A 16,017-nucleotide genomic window follows, 5' to 3' on the forward strand; every position below is an offset into this window, starting at 1 on the left:
CATCACCATCCACAGTCACATATTCACAGGGCTGTGTGGTAGCCTTGTGGTAGTTTGGAGCCTTTGCTCGTCACGCCAAAACAGGGTCAGATTCCTCGCATGGAGTCCCCATGGTGAAATACCCGAAATATTACTACAATTAAGGTAGCCTCATACACACTCACACTCACTCAATCATGACTTAATAGCACTTACAATTTCGTTGGTGTATGAATATAATTTACACCCGATTCGGAAGCAATTACAACACAATTTATTTCACTTCAACCACGCGGTAACTCTTTCCACAATAAAATAAGCAAACTGTTCCTTCTTCAAGTGTAGAGACGTGGCGTGTCGTGGCGTGTCGTGTCGTGTCGTGGCGTGGCGTGGCGTGGCGTACTAAAATGTCCAGTGTAGTGTCATTTAATAGTCCTATGGTAGGGTATAAGGGTGATGTGGGGAATTAAGATGAAGTTTGAAGCTTAATATAAAGATCTTTCATTAACGGATATTCATTCATTTTCACACACAAAAGTCTCGGTTATTGCTGACCTAATTAGCTTGAAAGAGGAGTATCACCTGCGCCGACTTATTTTTCGAGCGGCCCAAAATGACAAGAATTACATCATTCCATCTTGATTAACAACGGGTATAAATACACTAATAGCTAGTGAATGAGGTGGGTTTAACGCCGCTTTTAACAGTATTACAGTTATATCAGATGTTTACCACTTCGGTGAAACACACGAGCACGTGTATGGTGCTGACAAACCTAGAAACATAATCGGGGCGACTCTGCACAGTGAATCGCGGCGACTTAGGCGACAGGGCCACCCGTGCCCCCAAATACACTTATACAAGTACTTTTGTGATGACCCCCCCCCCCCCCCCCCCCCCCCACACACACACACACACACACACACCAACCCACCCCCCGTGGACTTCTTAGTGTAGTGCCTCCTCTCCGGGGATAGGTGAACACAACGTCCCCTTCAGGTGTCAGACACAGGACAAGCATGTAACCATTGTCTGACACAAGGATGTTTCCTGTTCTTGTGGTACAAAGAAAGTTAGGAAAGTCTAGGGTGGTCTTTTCACTACAAAGTGCGCTGATCGACCTCAGTACTTTTCCTGTTATATCCAGAATATCTACACAAGGCGGAGAAAAGGCACCTGCTGCTATTGATGATGGTGGTAGAGACGTTATACCCATGTACTGTTAGCAAGTTGTGATTGTTGACAGCAGCACTAGGTCAGGGTTGATTTGCACTGTTACAATCTGACAGGAACCCGACACAGTGACAGCCACCTGGTTGTGTTTCAACTTTGTTATACCCCACGGACCACCACCCAGACTGAGTCTGCTGTGACCTCGCTGCTTGTTCCTGGTATAGAAGGACCTCACACTCTTCATATTGTAGTCTGTGACTACCACTGTGTCCATACCATTCACCTCTAACACCATCACGTCAATGGGGTCTGCCCCAGTCTTATCTTCTTCTTCGCTGGTCTTAATGGTGTCCCGTAACACAGGAGTAGCCTTCAGGTCCAGCACGTTAATGGTGTCCTGTAACACAGGAGTCGCCTTCAGGTCCAGCACGTTAATCGTGTCCTGTAACACAGGAGTAACCTTCAGGTCCAGCACGTTAATGGTGTCCTGTAACACAGGAGTCGCCTTCAGGTCCAGCACGTTAATGGTGTCCTGTAACACAGGAGTAACCTTCAGGTCCAGCACGTTAATGGTGTCCTGTAACACAGGAGTAGACTTCAGGTCCAGCACGTTAATGGTGTCCTGTAACAAAGGAGTCGCCTTCAGGTCCAGCACGTTAATGGTGTCCTGTAACACAGGAGTAGCCTTCAGGTCCAGCACGTTAATGGTGTCCTGTAACACAGGAGTAGCCTTCAGGTCCAGCACGTTAATGGTGTCCTGTAACACAGGAGTCGCCTTCAGGTCCAGCACGTTAATGGTGTCCTGTAACACAGGAGTAGCCTTCAGGTCCAGCACGTTAATGGTGTCCTGTAACACAGGAGTAGCCTTCACGTCCAGCACGTTAATGGTGTCCTGTAACACAGGAGTAACCTTCAGGTCCAGCAGGTTAATGGTGTCCTGTAACACAGGAGTCGCCTTCAGGTCCAGCACGTTAATGGTGTCCTGTAACACAGGAGTCGCCTTCAGGTCCAGCATGTTAATGGTGTCCTGTAACACAGGAGTAGCCTTCAGGTCCAGCACGTTAATGGTGTCCTGTAACACAGGAGTCGCCTTCAGGTCCAGCACGTTAATGGTGTCCTGTAACACAGGAGTAGCCTTCAGGTCCAGCACGTTAATGGTGTCCTGTAACACAGGAGTAGACTTCAGGTCCAGCACGTTAATGGTGTCCTGTAACACAGGAGTCGCCTTCAGGTCCAGCACGTTAATGGTGTCCCGTAACACAGGAGTAGCCTTCACGTCCAGCACACTCAACCAGCTGTAGATCGTCCAGTGCTCTACTCAGCTTGTCCGTGTCCTGTCTGAGCATTATGCTGGCTATTCTTCCCTTCTCCTTCACGTCTGCGTCTCCGACAGCCTCCACATCACCGGCCTCACATCCCTGGTACATCTCATACACACCCATGTCACACTCAGATTGTAGAGTCTGGTCTATCAGCTCCGCCTGTTGTTGGTACATCTGCACTGACATCTCACTCAACTTTATGTCTGCCTTCAGTTGTCCAATGTGTTTTTCCGACATTTCTTTCAGTTCATTTAGAAGTGTCACCTCCTTCTGTTTGATCTCTTCTATAGCTTTGATGCTTGTAGACTTCATGTCAGACTCCATTTGTGAATACCGAGTTATTTCTTACTCCATCTGTGATTTCGTTTTCTCCATCTCAAATTTCTTTTCGTCTTTTCCACCGCATAAATTCAACTTATTATTTGTCAGTTCTTTTTTCATGACCATCACCTCCGACTCAATGGTGACAACCGACTCACATTTCCTGTGGTAGATAGTGCAACATGTTTGACAAACTGCTTTCTTGCAATCTTTACAAAGCAGTTTAATATTTTCGTCTTTGTGTTCTTTACACGTGGCCTTCCGTCTTCTACTAACCTTGACCTCTCCTGTAAGCTCAGTGACGTCATGGTGACGAGTTGCTGGGATACGGTTGTGCATTCTCGTACATCTTTCACAGAGAGCGTCGTCACAGACAGAGCACCAATCTGTGACTGGAGTTGTCTCCCCTCCCTCTCCACAATATCTACAGAAGGTCGTATCTGTAAAAATGATTGTACTTTTGAAAATGTTGATGGTTAAATTCCATGATAAAAGGTTAATTTAACTTCAAATAAACAACAGGTACATTTGAAACCATGTAGCAACGAGGAACAATGTCATTCAAATAATTGCACGTCACCAGTATAGAGCTGACTTTTACTTTGTCCGTGTTTATTTTAGCGCTTGCCTCGATGATTATTTCTGTGATTCTTAAATACGACATCACAATTAATGATAATTAGTATATCCCTACATGCATACTACATATCCCAGATCGCAATGATTCTTAACAGTGATTCCCCGTCGCATAGGAAAGTATAAACGAGAGGGAAACATCTTGTGACATACAGTAAACTACGGTTATAACGAACACGCTTATAACGAACTGACGGATATAACGAACTTACTTTTTGGTCCCGACTACATGCTGTAGTCATGCTGTATATGTACTTATAACGAACTACGGTTATAACGAACTAAAATTAGTAGTCCCTTTGAGTTCGTTATAACCGTAGTTTACTGTATAATGGTGTTTTGAACCTGCGTTTGATGAGTCATGGTTCCGAATTTGGCGTGCTTCAGTCCAGTAACATGCTGATAATTGACCTCCAATCTAAGATACCCTACACCATAGCACTGACATGTATAAAACAGGGTAAAGAGCAGTCATCAAATGGTTCACCCAAGGGGGTCAATCACCAAAGAATATGGATGAACGGGTGCATGCTGTTTGGCAGTACTAGGTATTCTTACTGAGGTTCTAACAAGTACAAGACTAGTGTGGTGTCCCAAGATAACATAAAACGAAGATGTCCTGTATGGAAAATAGTTGTCTTCTATCATTTGTTATCAAATGTGAAAAGAAACGCGTTTGTGTCTTTAAATTCCTCTGGGGAGGTTCTTCTACTGCCCTTTCTTTCTACCTTTACATCCGGGGCCAAACGAGTCCACGAGTCCCTGGATGACAAAGCTAGGCTTGACGTCATCCGCCCACTCCTCCACTGGTCTCTCAGGGGCAGACACTTTCGTCATCCTGCTGCAGAATGAACACAGGAGAGACTTGGCACTGATGGCTTCTGGTCTGGTTTTGGTGTAGTTGACGACACATTTCCGACAAAAGGTGTGATTACACACAAGTGTACAGGGCTTGTCAAACACCTCTGTACATATCGTGCATGTCAGGAAGTGTCCTGTTAACTTCTGGGAGGTCGCCATCTTGCCTACAAAAGAGTCCTCATTGTACTTATAAAGATCATGGGAAAATGTACCACATACAGGATAATAATATCAATATGTCAATATGGACACTCGGTAATATCAGTGATGGCAATTTTATACCTGCACCCGTATTTAAAAAAAAAAGTTTTATTTTTTTTCTAGGCGCGGACTTGTTCCATGTGAGGGGCGCTATATACTGATGATGTAACGTAATCATGGTTTTCAAAAAATATTCAAAACATATGGGGATCGAACACGGCTAATGCCCGACTTCTGTTTCTGCATGACGAACCAACGCTTCAACCTGAGACCCGAGTCAGTCAGCCATCACAACCGGTGTCGAGGGAGACTGTGTCTCAGGTGTAATCTATTCTTGTTTTGACGCAGCATGTGCGTTGCCTTTGTGTGAGTGAGTGAGTATTGTTTTTCGCCGCTTTTAGCAATATTCCAGCAATATCACGGCGGGGGACACCACAAATGGGCTTCACACATTGTACCCATGTCGGGAATCGAACCCGGGTCTTCGGCGTGACGAGCGAACGCTTTAACCACTAGGCTACCCGACCGCCCCTGTGTTGCCTTTGGAGAAGACAGGGAAATGTTGCTTCAGCTTCTTGGAAACCTTAAACAAACAAACTGTCAATGTACTTTGAAATAAGTAAGTACAGTCTGACTTGTGGATGTAGTGTCACTATACGAGTTGAATACTGGTTGTAAACTTTGTCCTTTGACCTACATGCCTTCAATTTCTTTATTCAGTATAAAGGTCACAGGCCCATGTACAAATAAATATTGACATATAGAATATACATATTGGTGCAACATTAAACAAGTATCACAAATGGGATGAACGTAATACAATAGCCTCTTTAATATATTTACAGCATTGAAGTAAATCAGTTAGTTTGCCTTATAGAGCTTATATGCTTAAATAACTGAGATTTACAATATATATTTGGAATGTGTTTCTGTCTGATATCATCATATAATGGACATGATAGCATGAAATGGAATTCGGTTTCAATGATGTCCTTACAAGAAGGACAAAATCTAAACTTAAAATCAATATTACTTTTTCTTCCAATATTCACCATGATATTTAATTCTCCAATTCTTAATAGTGATAACATTCTTCTTAGTTCTTTACAAGTGATTTTTAAAATATACGGTTCAGTAACAAATGCGAATCGGATAGCGCGTCTTGGTATCCATTGACGTTTGAATAAAGTGTGTGTCTGAAACGTGTCCTTTGTGTGCGGAAGAGTCGCTCAGTTGACTGTCCGCCAACTTGAATAGATACCAAGTCAAGTCACACACATCAACTCTTGTTTTCTGATAAAAGATAGGACAGAATTAAATGTGTCAAAATGCTGAATGATTTGAAGAATGCGCGACAGGATAGAGGTACTTCGATCAATATATTCTCGATTTCTAAAATAAATTTGTCAATATGCGTATGTTTACTGGATACTGGTTACAGCTTTCCAAATTTAGAGTTAGTGTAATATCCATTTCATTAACCATCAGTTGAAAAATGTTTAAAAGTATTCAAGTAATCGCCGATTTCAAATCGAAGTATTTACTTACCAATTATCATTGAATCTCATTAAATATCATTCCCCGCTTATTAAATATCATGCGATATTGTCTGGCGAACATTTTACTACGTTTGGGTTAGTTACAAATTTACTTGTAACAGATCAAGACATGTGATCCCTCAGTGAAGACAGTTGGAAATATAAGCAACTGTCATACTTTGGATTAATATGATCTATGTTGTACTGGAATTTTAGAATGTGTAAGGTGGACAAGCAACCCTTGAAAGACTTTGAAAAGTGGCATTTCGAAGTTGATACGATGGACAAGGAATTACAACTTCTTGTGCCACTCGTGAAAATATCACATTTTCACGTCACTCGATGAGATATAATATCACATTCATTGGACACATGAAATATCCTCTGTATATTCACGGCGATTCAGCTCTTTATAGCAAATCCAGCCAATTGGACATAGGACATTTTCCCAGGTCTGAAGGGCGGTCTTCCACGGGAGTCCCAGAGCCTAGTAGTGTCTCTAATAAGGAAAGTCTACAAGAGTGGAGAAATGAAAATCTATCCGAGCCATCACCACGCGGTCTGGCGACAGATATATACATATTCATGTCAAGTCTATGGTAAATGTACATCCAACACAAGTGTCCAAAGTATTTTTAAGATGTCACCGACGGCAACCAGAAGGTAGCACTTCGCGTACCTTCACTCGAGCTACGGTATTTTCCTTGTACTTCGGTCCTGACCTTAATTATACCGTAGTTCCATCAGCAATCACCAAGGATGTTCTTCGATCAACACTTTGTGTTGCCGGTCAACCACTCTATTTGTCACGTAAATACGAGACTTCGGCCGCAAAGCTTCAGTCTCTGCTGGTCCCTAAGTTTGGTTTCTGGTTCGAAAGGTCGTGACAACAAGCCGAGAGCGGAACCCCAGTCCTAGAGTCAATATATCCACCCGCTCTCCAGCAGCTCTCGATACTGGGTTTTTTCCCCTTTTTAAACCGGTACCTACGTCACAACTGTACTCATTTTTTCCATCTATCATTGGTCAACCACCTTTTCCCCCCTACACTAGATCATTCTAACCTACCCTTGTTGCATATCAAATCCTTATTTGATCCCTTGTAATATGAACTCGAATCCAGATTACCCCTGTGGTCAGTCTCAGCTCGGCCTCTTATAATACCTACTCTATTTCTGAGAGCTTGTATGTTCCCTCTATCGTCCTGCTCTGACATACAACATTCGTCGATTGTCTATCTAACCTACCGGCTTTTGCCCTTGTGCATCAGTGGCCAAGAGCATTTATTCCCTAAGGCTATAACTCCCTTCCACTACGAACTTTGTTAATTCTTAATGTTTTTCCAACGCGTAGTTTTCCCTTATACCTACGTTTTACTGTTTTGATTTCCCTCTAATTGTCTAATTATATATTACTCTTTGTGTCATACTGAGTTGATAATTACTGTAATTTCATGCCTATAATACAATATATCTGGTCACTCTGGTACGTCACAAGCGTACCATTTAAATAAATGAAGATATGTATCCGGAAAGAAGGTTTGGGCGGTATTTGTCTGTTGTCTGTTATCGCATTCAGCGATATTACAGGTATATGACGACGGCCCCTAAATAATAGAGTTTAACGTAGGGCCCCGTTTCACAAGGCGACCTTAGCGCTACGACGAGCGTATGTCATAGTTGAACTATGGGAGTTACGGTCGCTTACTGCTATAACTTTTGAGGAAAGGACTCAGACAAACAAGTGATTGATATTATGAGAGTTCCACACCGTCAGGGTACCACCATCCAAGTCACCGAGTCTGACCATGTACTCGCCACGTACGACCATCATACAGTGCTGAGGGCCCATTGTATTCCAGATATCCCACAGGGTATCTATTTACATGCTCACATGACAATACAATACAACAAATATACCATCTTAGAGTGCATTTATTTATCTGTACATGTACAATACATAATATACAATATACAATATACAAGCCGTGCCACTACATCGAGAAGAATCAGCACCACGAGCACTTGACACGATCTGAAAGGAGAATATTCAGAATCGGTTGTCTCCCTTGAAAACACGCCACACTCACCGCTCGGCGCAACGTTGTGGGGGCAGGGTCGTCCTCTGTAATAGTTGAAGTGACGTCACTCTCGTATCCCGAACTTCTCCGAGACAAGAAGCCCTCCCCACGTCCTTTTTCGTCAACGCTGTCGCTTTCTGAACAGGAAGTGTAGTTTGAAAGAGACGATTCCCTGCTATGGCTTGCAGTGGTTGCGTTAGAAGCGTGATTGGTTATCACACGTGATCTCGCGGGATACCGGTGTGAATCATCCATTGAATGATACTGTCTACTGCGACGGTTCCGTGAAGGCTGCAGGTTATAGGCGGTCTGTGGGTCTGGACCAGCTGGGTTGTCAGTGTAGTCGCGGTGCGACACGTGATCAAGGACTGGTGTTGAGTAATACTTCCTTAATCTATAAACACGTGCATCCTGGCATTGCTGGCTGGACCCCCTGGTATATTGACTGCTATAAGCATCGTTTAAACACTGGTTGTTGCAGCCATTTTTGTCTCTGCATCTCCGCATTGTCCTAGACCTTTGAGACGAGGTATCGGCCATCCTGCTACAGCAAGAGGACGGATTATCGGTCCCGTTGCTGTATCTTGAGGACAGATTATCTGTCCCGTTGTATCTGAAGGACGGATTATCGGCACCGTTGCTGTATCTTGACGGATTATCAGTCCCGTTGATGTATATTGAGGACGGATTATCGGCACTGTTGCTGTATCTTGAGGACGGATTATCGGTATCCGTGCTGTATCTTGAGGACGGATTATCGGTATCCTTGTTGTATCTTGAGGACGGATTATCGGTATCCTTGTTGTATCTTGAGGGCGGGTTATCGGTCCCGTTGCTGTACCTTGGCGGATTATCGGTCCCGTTGCTGAATCTTGACGGATTATCGGCACCGTAGCTGTATCTTGAGGACGGATTATCGGTCCCGTTGCTGTATCTTGACGGATTATTGGTTCCGTTGCTGTATCTTGAGGATGGATTATCGGCACTGTTGCTGTATCTTGAGGACGGATTTTCGGTCCCGTTGCTGTATCTTGAGGACGCATTATCGGTATCCTTGCTGTATCTTGAGGACGGATTATCGGTCCCGTTGCTGTAACTTAAGGACGGATTATCGGTCCCGTTGCTGTATCTTGAGGACGGATTATCGGTCCCGTTGCTGTATCTTGAGGACGGATTATCGGTACCGTTGCTGTATCTTGAGGACGGATTATCGGTACCGTTGCTGTATCTAGTGGACGGATTATCTGTCTCGTTGTTGTATCTTGTTGAAGGATTGTCAGTCACATTACTGACATTAGTCTTCAGTATTTTATCTTCAACGACAGTTCTTCTCTGCCTCGACTCTGGTATGGTGTCTGCGGCCATGACCTTCAAAAAACGCACGTGTAAATGTTGCTGACGGGCGACCAACATAGCGTCTTTCCGTTTCAACTGTGCAACCTTATTCTGCAAGGTAGCCATATTGGACTCCAGAATTTTGCGGCGAGCGTTGATATCCATATTGAACTTATTCCACAACAGCTCCATGAATAACGTACTTTCCAGATCCTATGGTAATAACCGTGTTGCTCGCGAACGTGTAAGTAAGACATTGACACCCCAGATAGCGATATCACCCTATATACGCTGGCTCAGTGATGACGTAATATACCATTAATAGAACAACAGTTGAGGCTGGGGCTTTTAAACGCAATCAGTAGAAGTCATATATCCCCTTTAGGCTGACAGATGTCAATCAGACGACAGTTAGTTTTTCACAAAGCGGAGCCGCGTGAGCAAATATATTTTTAGACAGGTGCTAATGTTTACCTTATGTAACAAACAGACCGATGCTGCGGGGGCGCTGTTGACGAGCGGAAACAATACTGTAATTAGCGGAACGTTTCCGGAGGCCATAATCCCCCACGGTAATAATCCTATGTCTTACCAGCCTCTGTGTTCATTGTCATCTCGTGGCCAGGTGATAATTACACATAGGTCAAACAATGGTCAGCTAATTGCCAGGAAGACAGATGTTGTGATCGTGTACACGGACACAGACGGTGTATAACCACATGTCTCACATTTGTCCCAGAGAATATTTGTTGGATAACAATAACTAAATAAGATTTTTTCTTGAACGATAAAACTGGCTGAATAAATGCATTTTGTCTTAATACTTACCGACTCCCTAAGTTGACTGCAAGCCCTACAAGACAAAAATACCAAAAACCGACCTAAATTAATAAATCAAATACTTAAAAGCTCCAACGACCTATCTAAGGCAGGCAAACAAATAACCTTCTTGTGGATACCCGACCACGTAGGAATATACGGTAATGAAAACGCCGATAAAGCAGCTAAACTATCCCTCAAAATCCCAGAAATAAGCTTAAACTTACCCATCTTAAAATCAGATATTAAAAGTGTAAACAAGCAAAAAATCACAAGAAATGGCATAACCTATATCTAAACTCAAATAGCTAAATCAAAAAAGTACTCAGCAAACCACTAACCAAACCAAAAATTCTCCATCCGTCAAAAAAATCGACAGAGTAATCACTAAACTCCAAACAGGACACACCAACCTAAATAACCACCTAAAAAAAATTAAAAAACACACTACAGGTAACTGCCCACACTGCAAACAACTAGAAACCCCAGAACACGCACTCATCCACTGCACACACTACCTTACACATCGAACCGCATTACAAACCACCCTCAATATAAACAAGTCTCTCACTCTAGAAGCTATACTAAACCCACAAAATAAACTAGAAAACTTCAAGGCCTTAGGCGTATTCTTAATAAAAACGGAACTAATAAAACGCATCTAAAAACACAATAATCTACCAAATCAAAATCACATAAACAAACAAACATCCACCATACCCAGCTCCCTTAGTTCTCCTCCCCAACCCCATCGGCATCCATTCCAAATCTCAAAATTCTCAAATTCTATATAAGCAACCCCTAAAGCCCCCTCTTGGGTTGCACAGACCACTTTCGCCCCTTTCGGAAACACATTAAATGGCCTGGCCTGGCCCGTGTGCGAAATACGCATCAGTCGGAAAGCGCACGTTATATCTCCAAAGTAAGTAAGTAGGTAAGATAAGGCCCAACCGTAACACATATGTCCGTATCAATAAGGCTTAACCGTAACACATACGTCTGTATCAATAAGGCCCAACTGTAACACATATGTCCGTATCAATAAGGCCCAAATTTAAAACATATGTCCGTATCAATAAGGCCCAACCGTGACACATATGTCCGTATCAATAAGGCTTAACCGTAACACATATGTCCGTATCAATAAGGCCCAACTGTAACACATATGTCCGTTTCAATAAGGCCCAAATTTAAAACATATGTCCGTATCAATAAGGCCCAACCGTGACACATATGTCCGTATAAATAAGGCCCAACTGTAACACATATGTCCGTATCAACAAGGCCCAACCGTGACACATATGTCCGTATCAATAAGGCCCAACCGTAACACATATGTCCGTATCAATAAGGCCCAACCGTAACACATATGTCCGTATCAGTTGGGATCTACCATAACACAAATGTCAGTTTCATAAGAGGTCGAAGAGAAAGCCATGGGGGGGAAAAAAGCGCAAATTTGACTAGGAAACAAAGCAACAAAGGAAAAAAGGTTTCAACTATTTTGAATAGCGGAATATATTGTAGTCAAACATTAACGTGTCATGCCTATCTGTACAGTTTTGATAACATTACATTACGTCACTCAGCAATGACGGCGGTCTGTAAATAATCGAGTATGGACCAGACAATCCAGTGATTGACATCATGAGCATCGATCCAAGCAATTGGGATACGATGACATGCATCAGCCAGCGAACCTGACCGCACGATCCCGTTAGTTGTTTCTTACGACAAGAAACATCTTTAATTTCTCCTTTTACAGACCTTTTCTACCCCGGATCTTCACGGCTCCATTACATCCATTGTTTTTACTAATAACATCACCGTTCATTTCTTGACACACTTCCACCATGTTTCGGTTTGAGGAGTGTCATGTTGTCTATACATGAGCCCATGAGATGCTGACACCGAACCTCCCGTGTTGGTCTCAAGAACTTCCGTGTCGGTAGTGTCATGGTAAAACAATAGAAAACTCTTTATAACATTTCACTCAGAAGCCAGTTATAAGATCAACTCTAATGACTCTATTATAAACAATTATGTCCTGTTTTATAACACAGATACATAAAGTTTGTGCAGCATGTTGGAGTCCATGTACTCAATACACCAAACCGAAACTGAGGCCTTATCCATTTCTAATTAACTAAATAAACAGATTTCTTGCAAAAACCAATATAAACATGGAACATATTCACAAACTAAACTTCTATGTCATTAATTAGCTAAACAATGTAAGTTACATCTACTGTGTGACAATTCTTCATGTCACTTTCTGTGTTCTTTTCTGTTACATTTTTTCGTCGTGGTTGACCAGGTATTTAGAGTCTACCTAATGGAATCTATTGTTAACCAGTGAATGACCTACTCATCAGTATTCCTTACTAACGTTGGATTAATAGTCAGAATTATAATGAAAAAACAACCCATGAACCAACATTTACTCAAATAGATTATCCCTTTGAAAACATGAAACTTTATCTCTTTTTCTCCCTTTACAGTAAAACATGCAACTTTATCTCTTTTTCTCCCTTTACAGTAAAACATGAAACGTTATCTCATTTACTTCTATCTTGTTCACTGTTCGTCGTCCAGTGACTACTTTCGCGCGATCGTTCCCAACCCTGCTTTTGACCCATGTTCTCATTCACAGCATCAGTATTTTACATATAAATATTTTCGCGATATCGGACACATACCGTAGGAAAGAAAGTCACCTGCCCATTTGAATTAGACACGTAGAGTAAGAGTTATGACTACAATACATTGGCTTAAGCCGGGGGCAAATACATGTACAGGGTAATCCACTCCATTGATACTATAAAAACTACTGGCCCCCATATGATAGGCAACAACAACCTTAAGCTCACGGATAACAACTTAACTCCTACATTATCTAAACCTATTTAATCTATCACTTCAGACAATAGGTTTCCTACTCCGTGGAAGGACCCCTCTGTAATAACCATCTACTAGTATATATGGGAAAAGTCCAGTAATGGTTTTGAAGTTGGTTAAACAATACTACGAATATAGCACGGGTGCCACCATTATCTTTGTTTGATAGTGATTTATAAACACGTGCTTATATTTTAGGTGGAATCGTACAGTCAAGTTTGCATTTAGCATATATTTCTTATGATGATGGAGTGAGTATGGTTTTACGCCGCTTTTAGAAATATTCCAGCAACATCACGACCGAGGACACAAGAAATAAGTTTCACACTTTGTAACAATGTAAGGAGTTGAACCCGGGTTTCGGCGTGACGAGCGAATGCTTTAACCACTAGGCTACCCTTATGATGATGGAAAAGGTACTGTCGCTTTTATTTTGGTTCAAAGTGAACTTTTAAAGGTTTACTTTGATGAATGTTCAAAAGTACTTATATCTAGTTTGTATAATTTTAATTGATAAGACAACTATATTAAACGTTCGTTTTAACATGATATGTAACATTATGTTGCTTTATGTCGACGGCCGGCAATGCCTGGACAAAAGCAATCAGAGAATGATAACAAGAACAAGTTGGTTGGTTGGTTGTTTAACGCCGCACTCAGCAATATTCCAGCTATATGACGGCGGTCTGTAAATAATCGAGTCTGGACCAGACAATCCAGTGATCGATATCATGAGCATCGATCCACGCAATTGGGATCGATGACATGCATCAACCAAGTCAGCGAGTCTGACCACCCGATCCCGTTAGTCGCCTTTTATGACAAGCATAGTCGCCTTTTACGGCAAGCATGGAATGCTGAAGACGGGTCAACAAGAACAAGTATTGAAATATGCCGGGTTTGATGGCCAGGACTTTCGAAGATGTGTCTCCTATGTCAATACCCATTTAAAAAGGGGTTTGGAGGGGGGTTTTAGACGCAAAATAATGTGTCCATCGGCTGTTCTATTCTGACAGGATTCCAGTTATACCATGGCGTATCAGCTTTATGTGGGAGGAAAGCCCATAGCGATGCAGGTATCAGACGTTAACACTTGGTTTTCACGATTACGAGTACTGTGCAGAAAAATCTACAAACATGATTGGCGCAAACCAGGATTCGAACAAATGATCATAGATGTCTGGGGAGCCCAAGGGACTTAACTCTGCGCAGCGAATTGCGGCGCTTTAGACGACTGGGTAAGTATCTGTTCCGACAAGAAATACACTCGGATGTCAGAGTTTGTTTTGTTTTGTTTGTTGCTTAACGTCGCACTCAGCAATATTCAAGCGGTCTGTTAATAATCGAGTCTGGACCAGACATTCCGCGATTGATATCTTGAGCATCGACCTACGCAATTGAGATACGATGACATGCATCTGCCAAGTCAGCGAGCCTGACCACCCGATCCCGCTTGTCGCCTCTTCAGACAAGCATGGGTTGCTGAAGACCGATACAATGCCGCATGGATACCAGTTACTCCACTGAGATACAATGCCGCATGGATACCGGCTACTCCAGAGATACAATGCCGAATGGATACCAGCTACTCCACTGAGATACAATGCCGAATGGATACCAGCTACTCCAGAGATACAATGCCGAATGGATACCAGCTACTCCACTGAGATACAATGCCGCATGGATACCAGCTACTCCAGAGATACAATGCCGCATGGATACCGGCTACTCCAGAGATACAATGCCGAATGGATACCAGCTACTCCACTGAGATACAATGCCGCATGGATACCAGCTACTCCAGAGATACAATGCCGCATGGATACCGGCTACTCCAGAGATACAATGCCGAATGGATACCAGCTACTCCACTGAGATACAATGCCGAATGGATACCAGCTACTCCAGAGATACAATGCCGAATGGATACCAGCTACTCCACTGAGATACAATGCCGCATGGATACCAGCTACTCCAGAGATACAATGCCGCATGGATACCAGCTACTCCACTGAGATACAATGCCGCATGGATACCAGCTACTCCAGAGATACAATGCCGCATGGATACCAGCTACTCCACTGAGATACAATGCCGCATGGATACCAGCTACTCCAGAGATACAATGCCGCATGGATACCAGCTACTCCACTGAGATACAATGCCGCATGGATACCAGCTACTCCACTGAGATACAATGCCGCATGGATACCAGCTACTCCACTGAGATACAATGCCGAATGGATACCAGCTACTCCACTGAGATACAATGCCGAATGGATACCAGCTACTCCACTGAGATACAATGCCGCATGGATACCAGCTACTCCACTGAGATACAATGCCGCATGGATACCAGCTACTCCACTGAGATACAATGCCGAATGGATACCAGCTACTCCAGAGATACAATGCCGCATGGATACCAGCTACTCCACTGAGATACAATGCCGCATGGATACCAGCTACTCCACTGAGATACAATGCCGCATGGATACCAGCTACTCCACTGAGATACAATACCGCATGGATACCAGCTACTCCACTGAGATACAATGCCGCATGGATACCAGCTACTCCACTGAGATACAATGCCGCATGGATACCAGCTACTCCAGAGATACAATGCCGAATGGATACCAGCTACTCCACTGAGATACAATGCCGAATGGATAACAGCTACTCCAGAGATACAATGCCGAATGGATACCAGCTACTCCACTGAGATACAATGCCGCATGGATACCAGCTACTCCACTGAGATACAATACCGCATGGATACCAGCTACTCCACTGAGATACAATACCGCATGGATACCAGCTACTCCACTGAGATACAATGCCGCATGGATAC

At 43.0% G+C, this 16,017-nt stretch overlaps 1 protein-coding gene and 1 pseudogene across 1 annotated transcript; both read right to left on the minus strand.

Moving 5' to 3' along the window:
- Window positions 1-258: 258 nt before the first annotated feature.
- Window positions 259-4,451, minus strand: LOC139444697 (uncharacterized; annotated as a pseudogene).
- Window positions 4,452-8,039: 3,588 nt separating this feature from the next.
- Window positions 8,040-9,611, minus strand: LOC139444707 (uncharacterized protein DDB_G0280315-like). The gene has a single exon (XM_071225639.1). It carries the CDS (start codon window positions 9,609-9,611, stop codon window positions 8,040-8,042), a length of 1,572 nt encoding a protein of 523 aa, XP_071081740.1.
- Between the last annotated feature and the right edge of the window lie 6,406 nt (window positions 9,612-16,017).

This window comes from Haliotis cracherodii, unplaced genomic scaffold, assembly GCF_022045235.1.
Source record: "Haliotis cracherodii isolate W230 unplaced genomic scaffold, xgHalCrac1.p SCAF_10, whole genome shotgun sequence".
In the NCBI taxonomy this organism is placed as follows: domain Eukaryota; kingdom Metazoa; phylum Mollusca; class Gastropoda; order Lepetellida; family Haliotidae; genus Haliotis; species Haliotis cracherodii.

Bases quoted from the DNA above. Each gene is read 5' to 3' on its own strand.
- LOC139444707 (XM_071225639.1), bottom strand. From the start codon at position 9,611: ATGGATATCAACGCTCGCCGCAAAATTCTGGAGTCCAATATGGCTACC.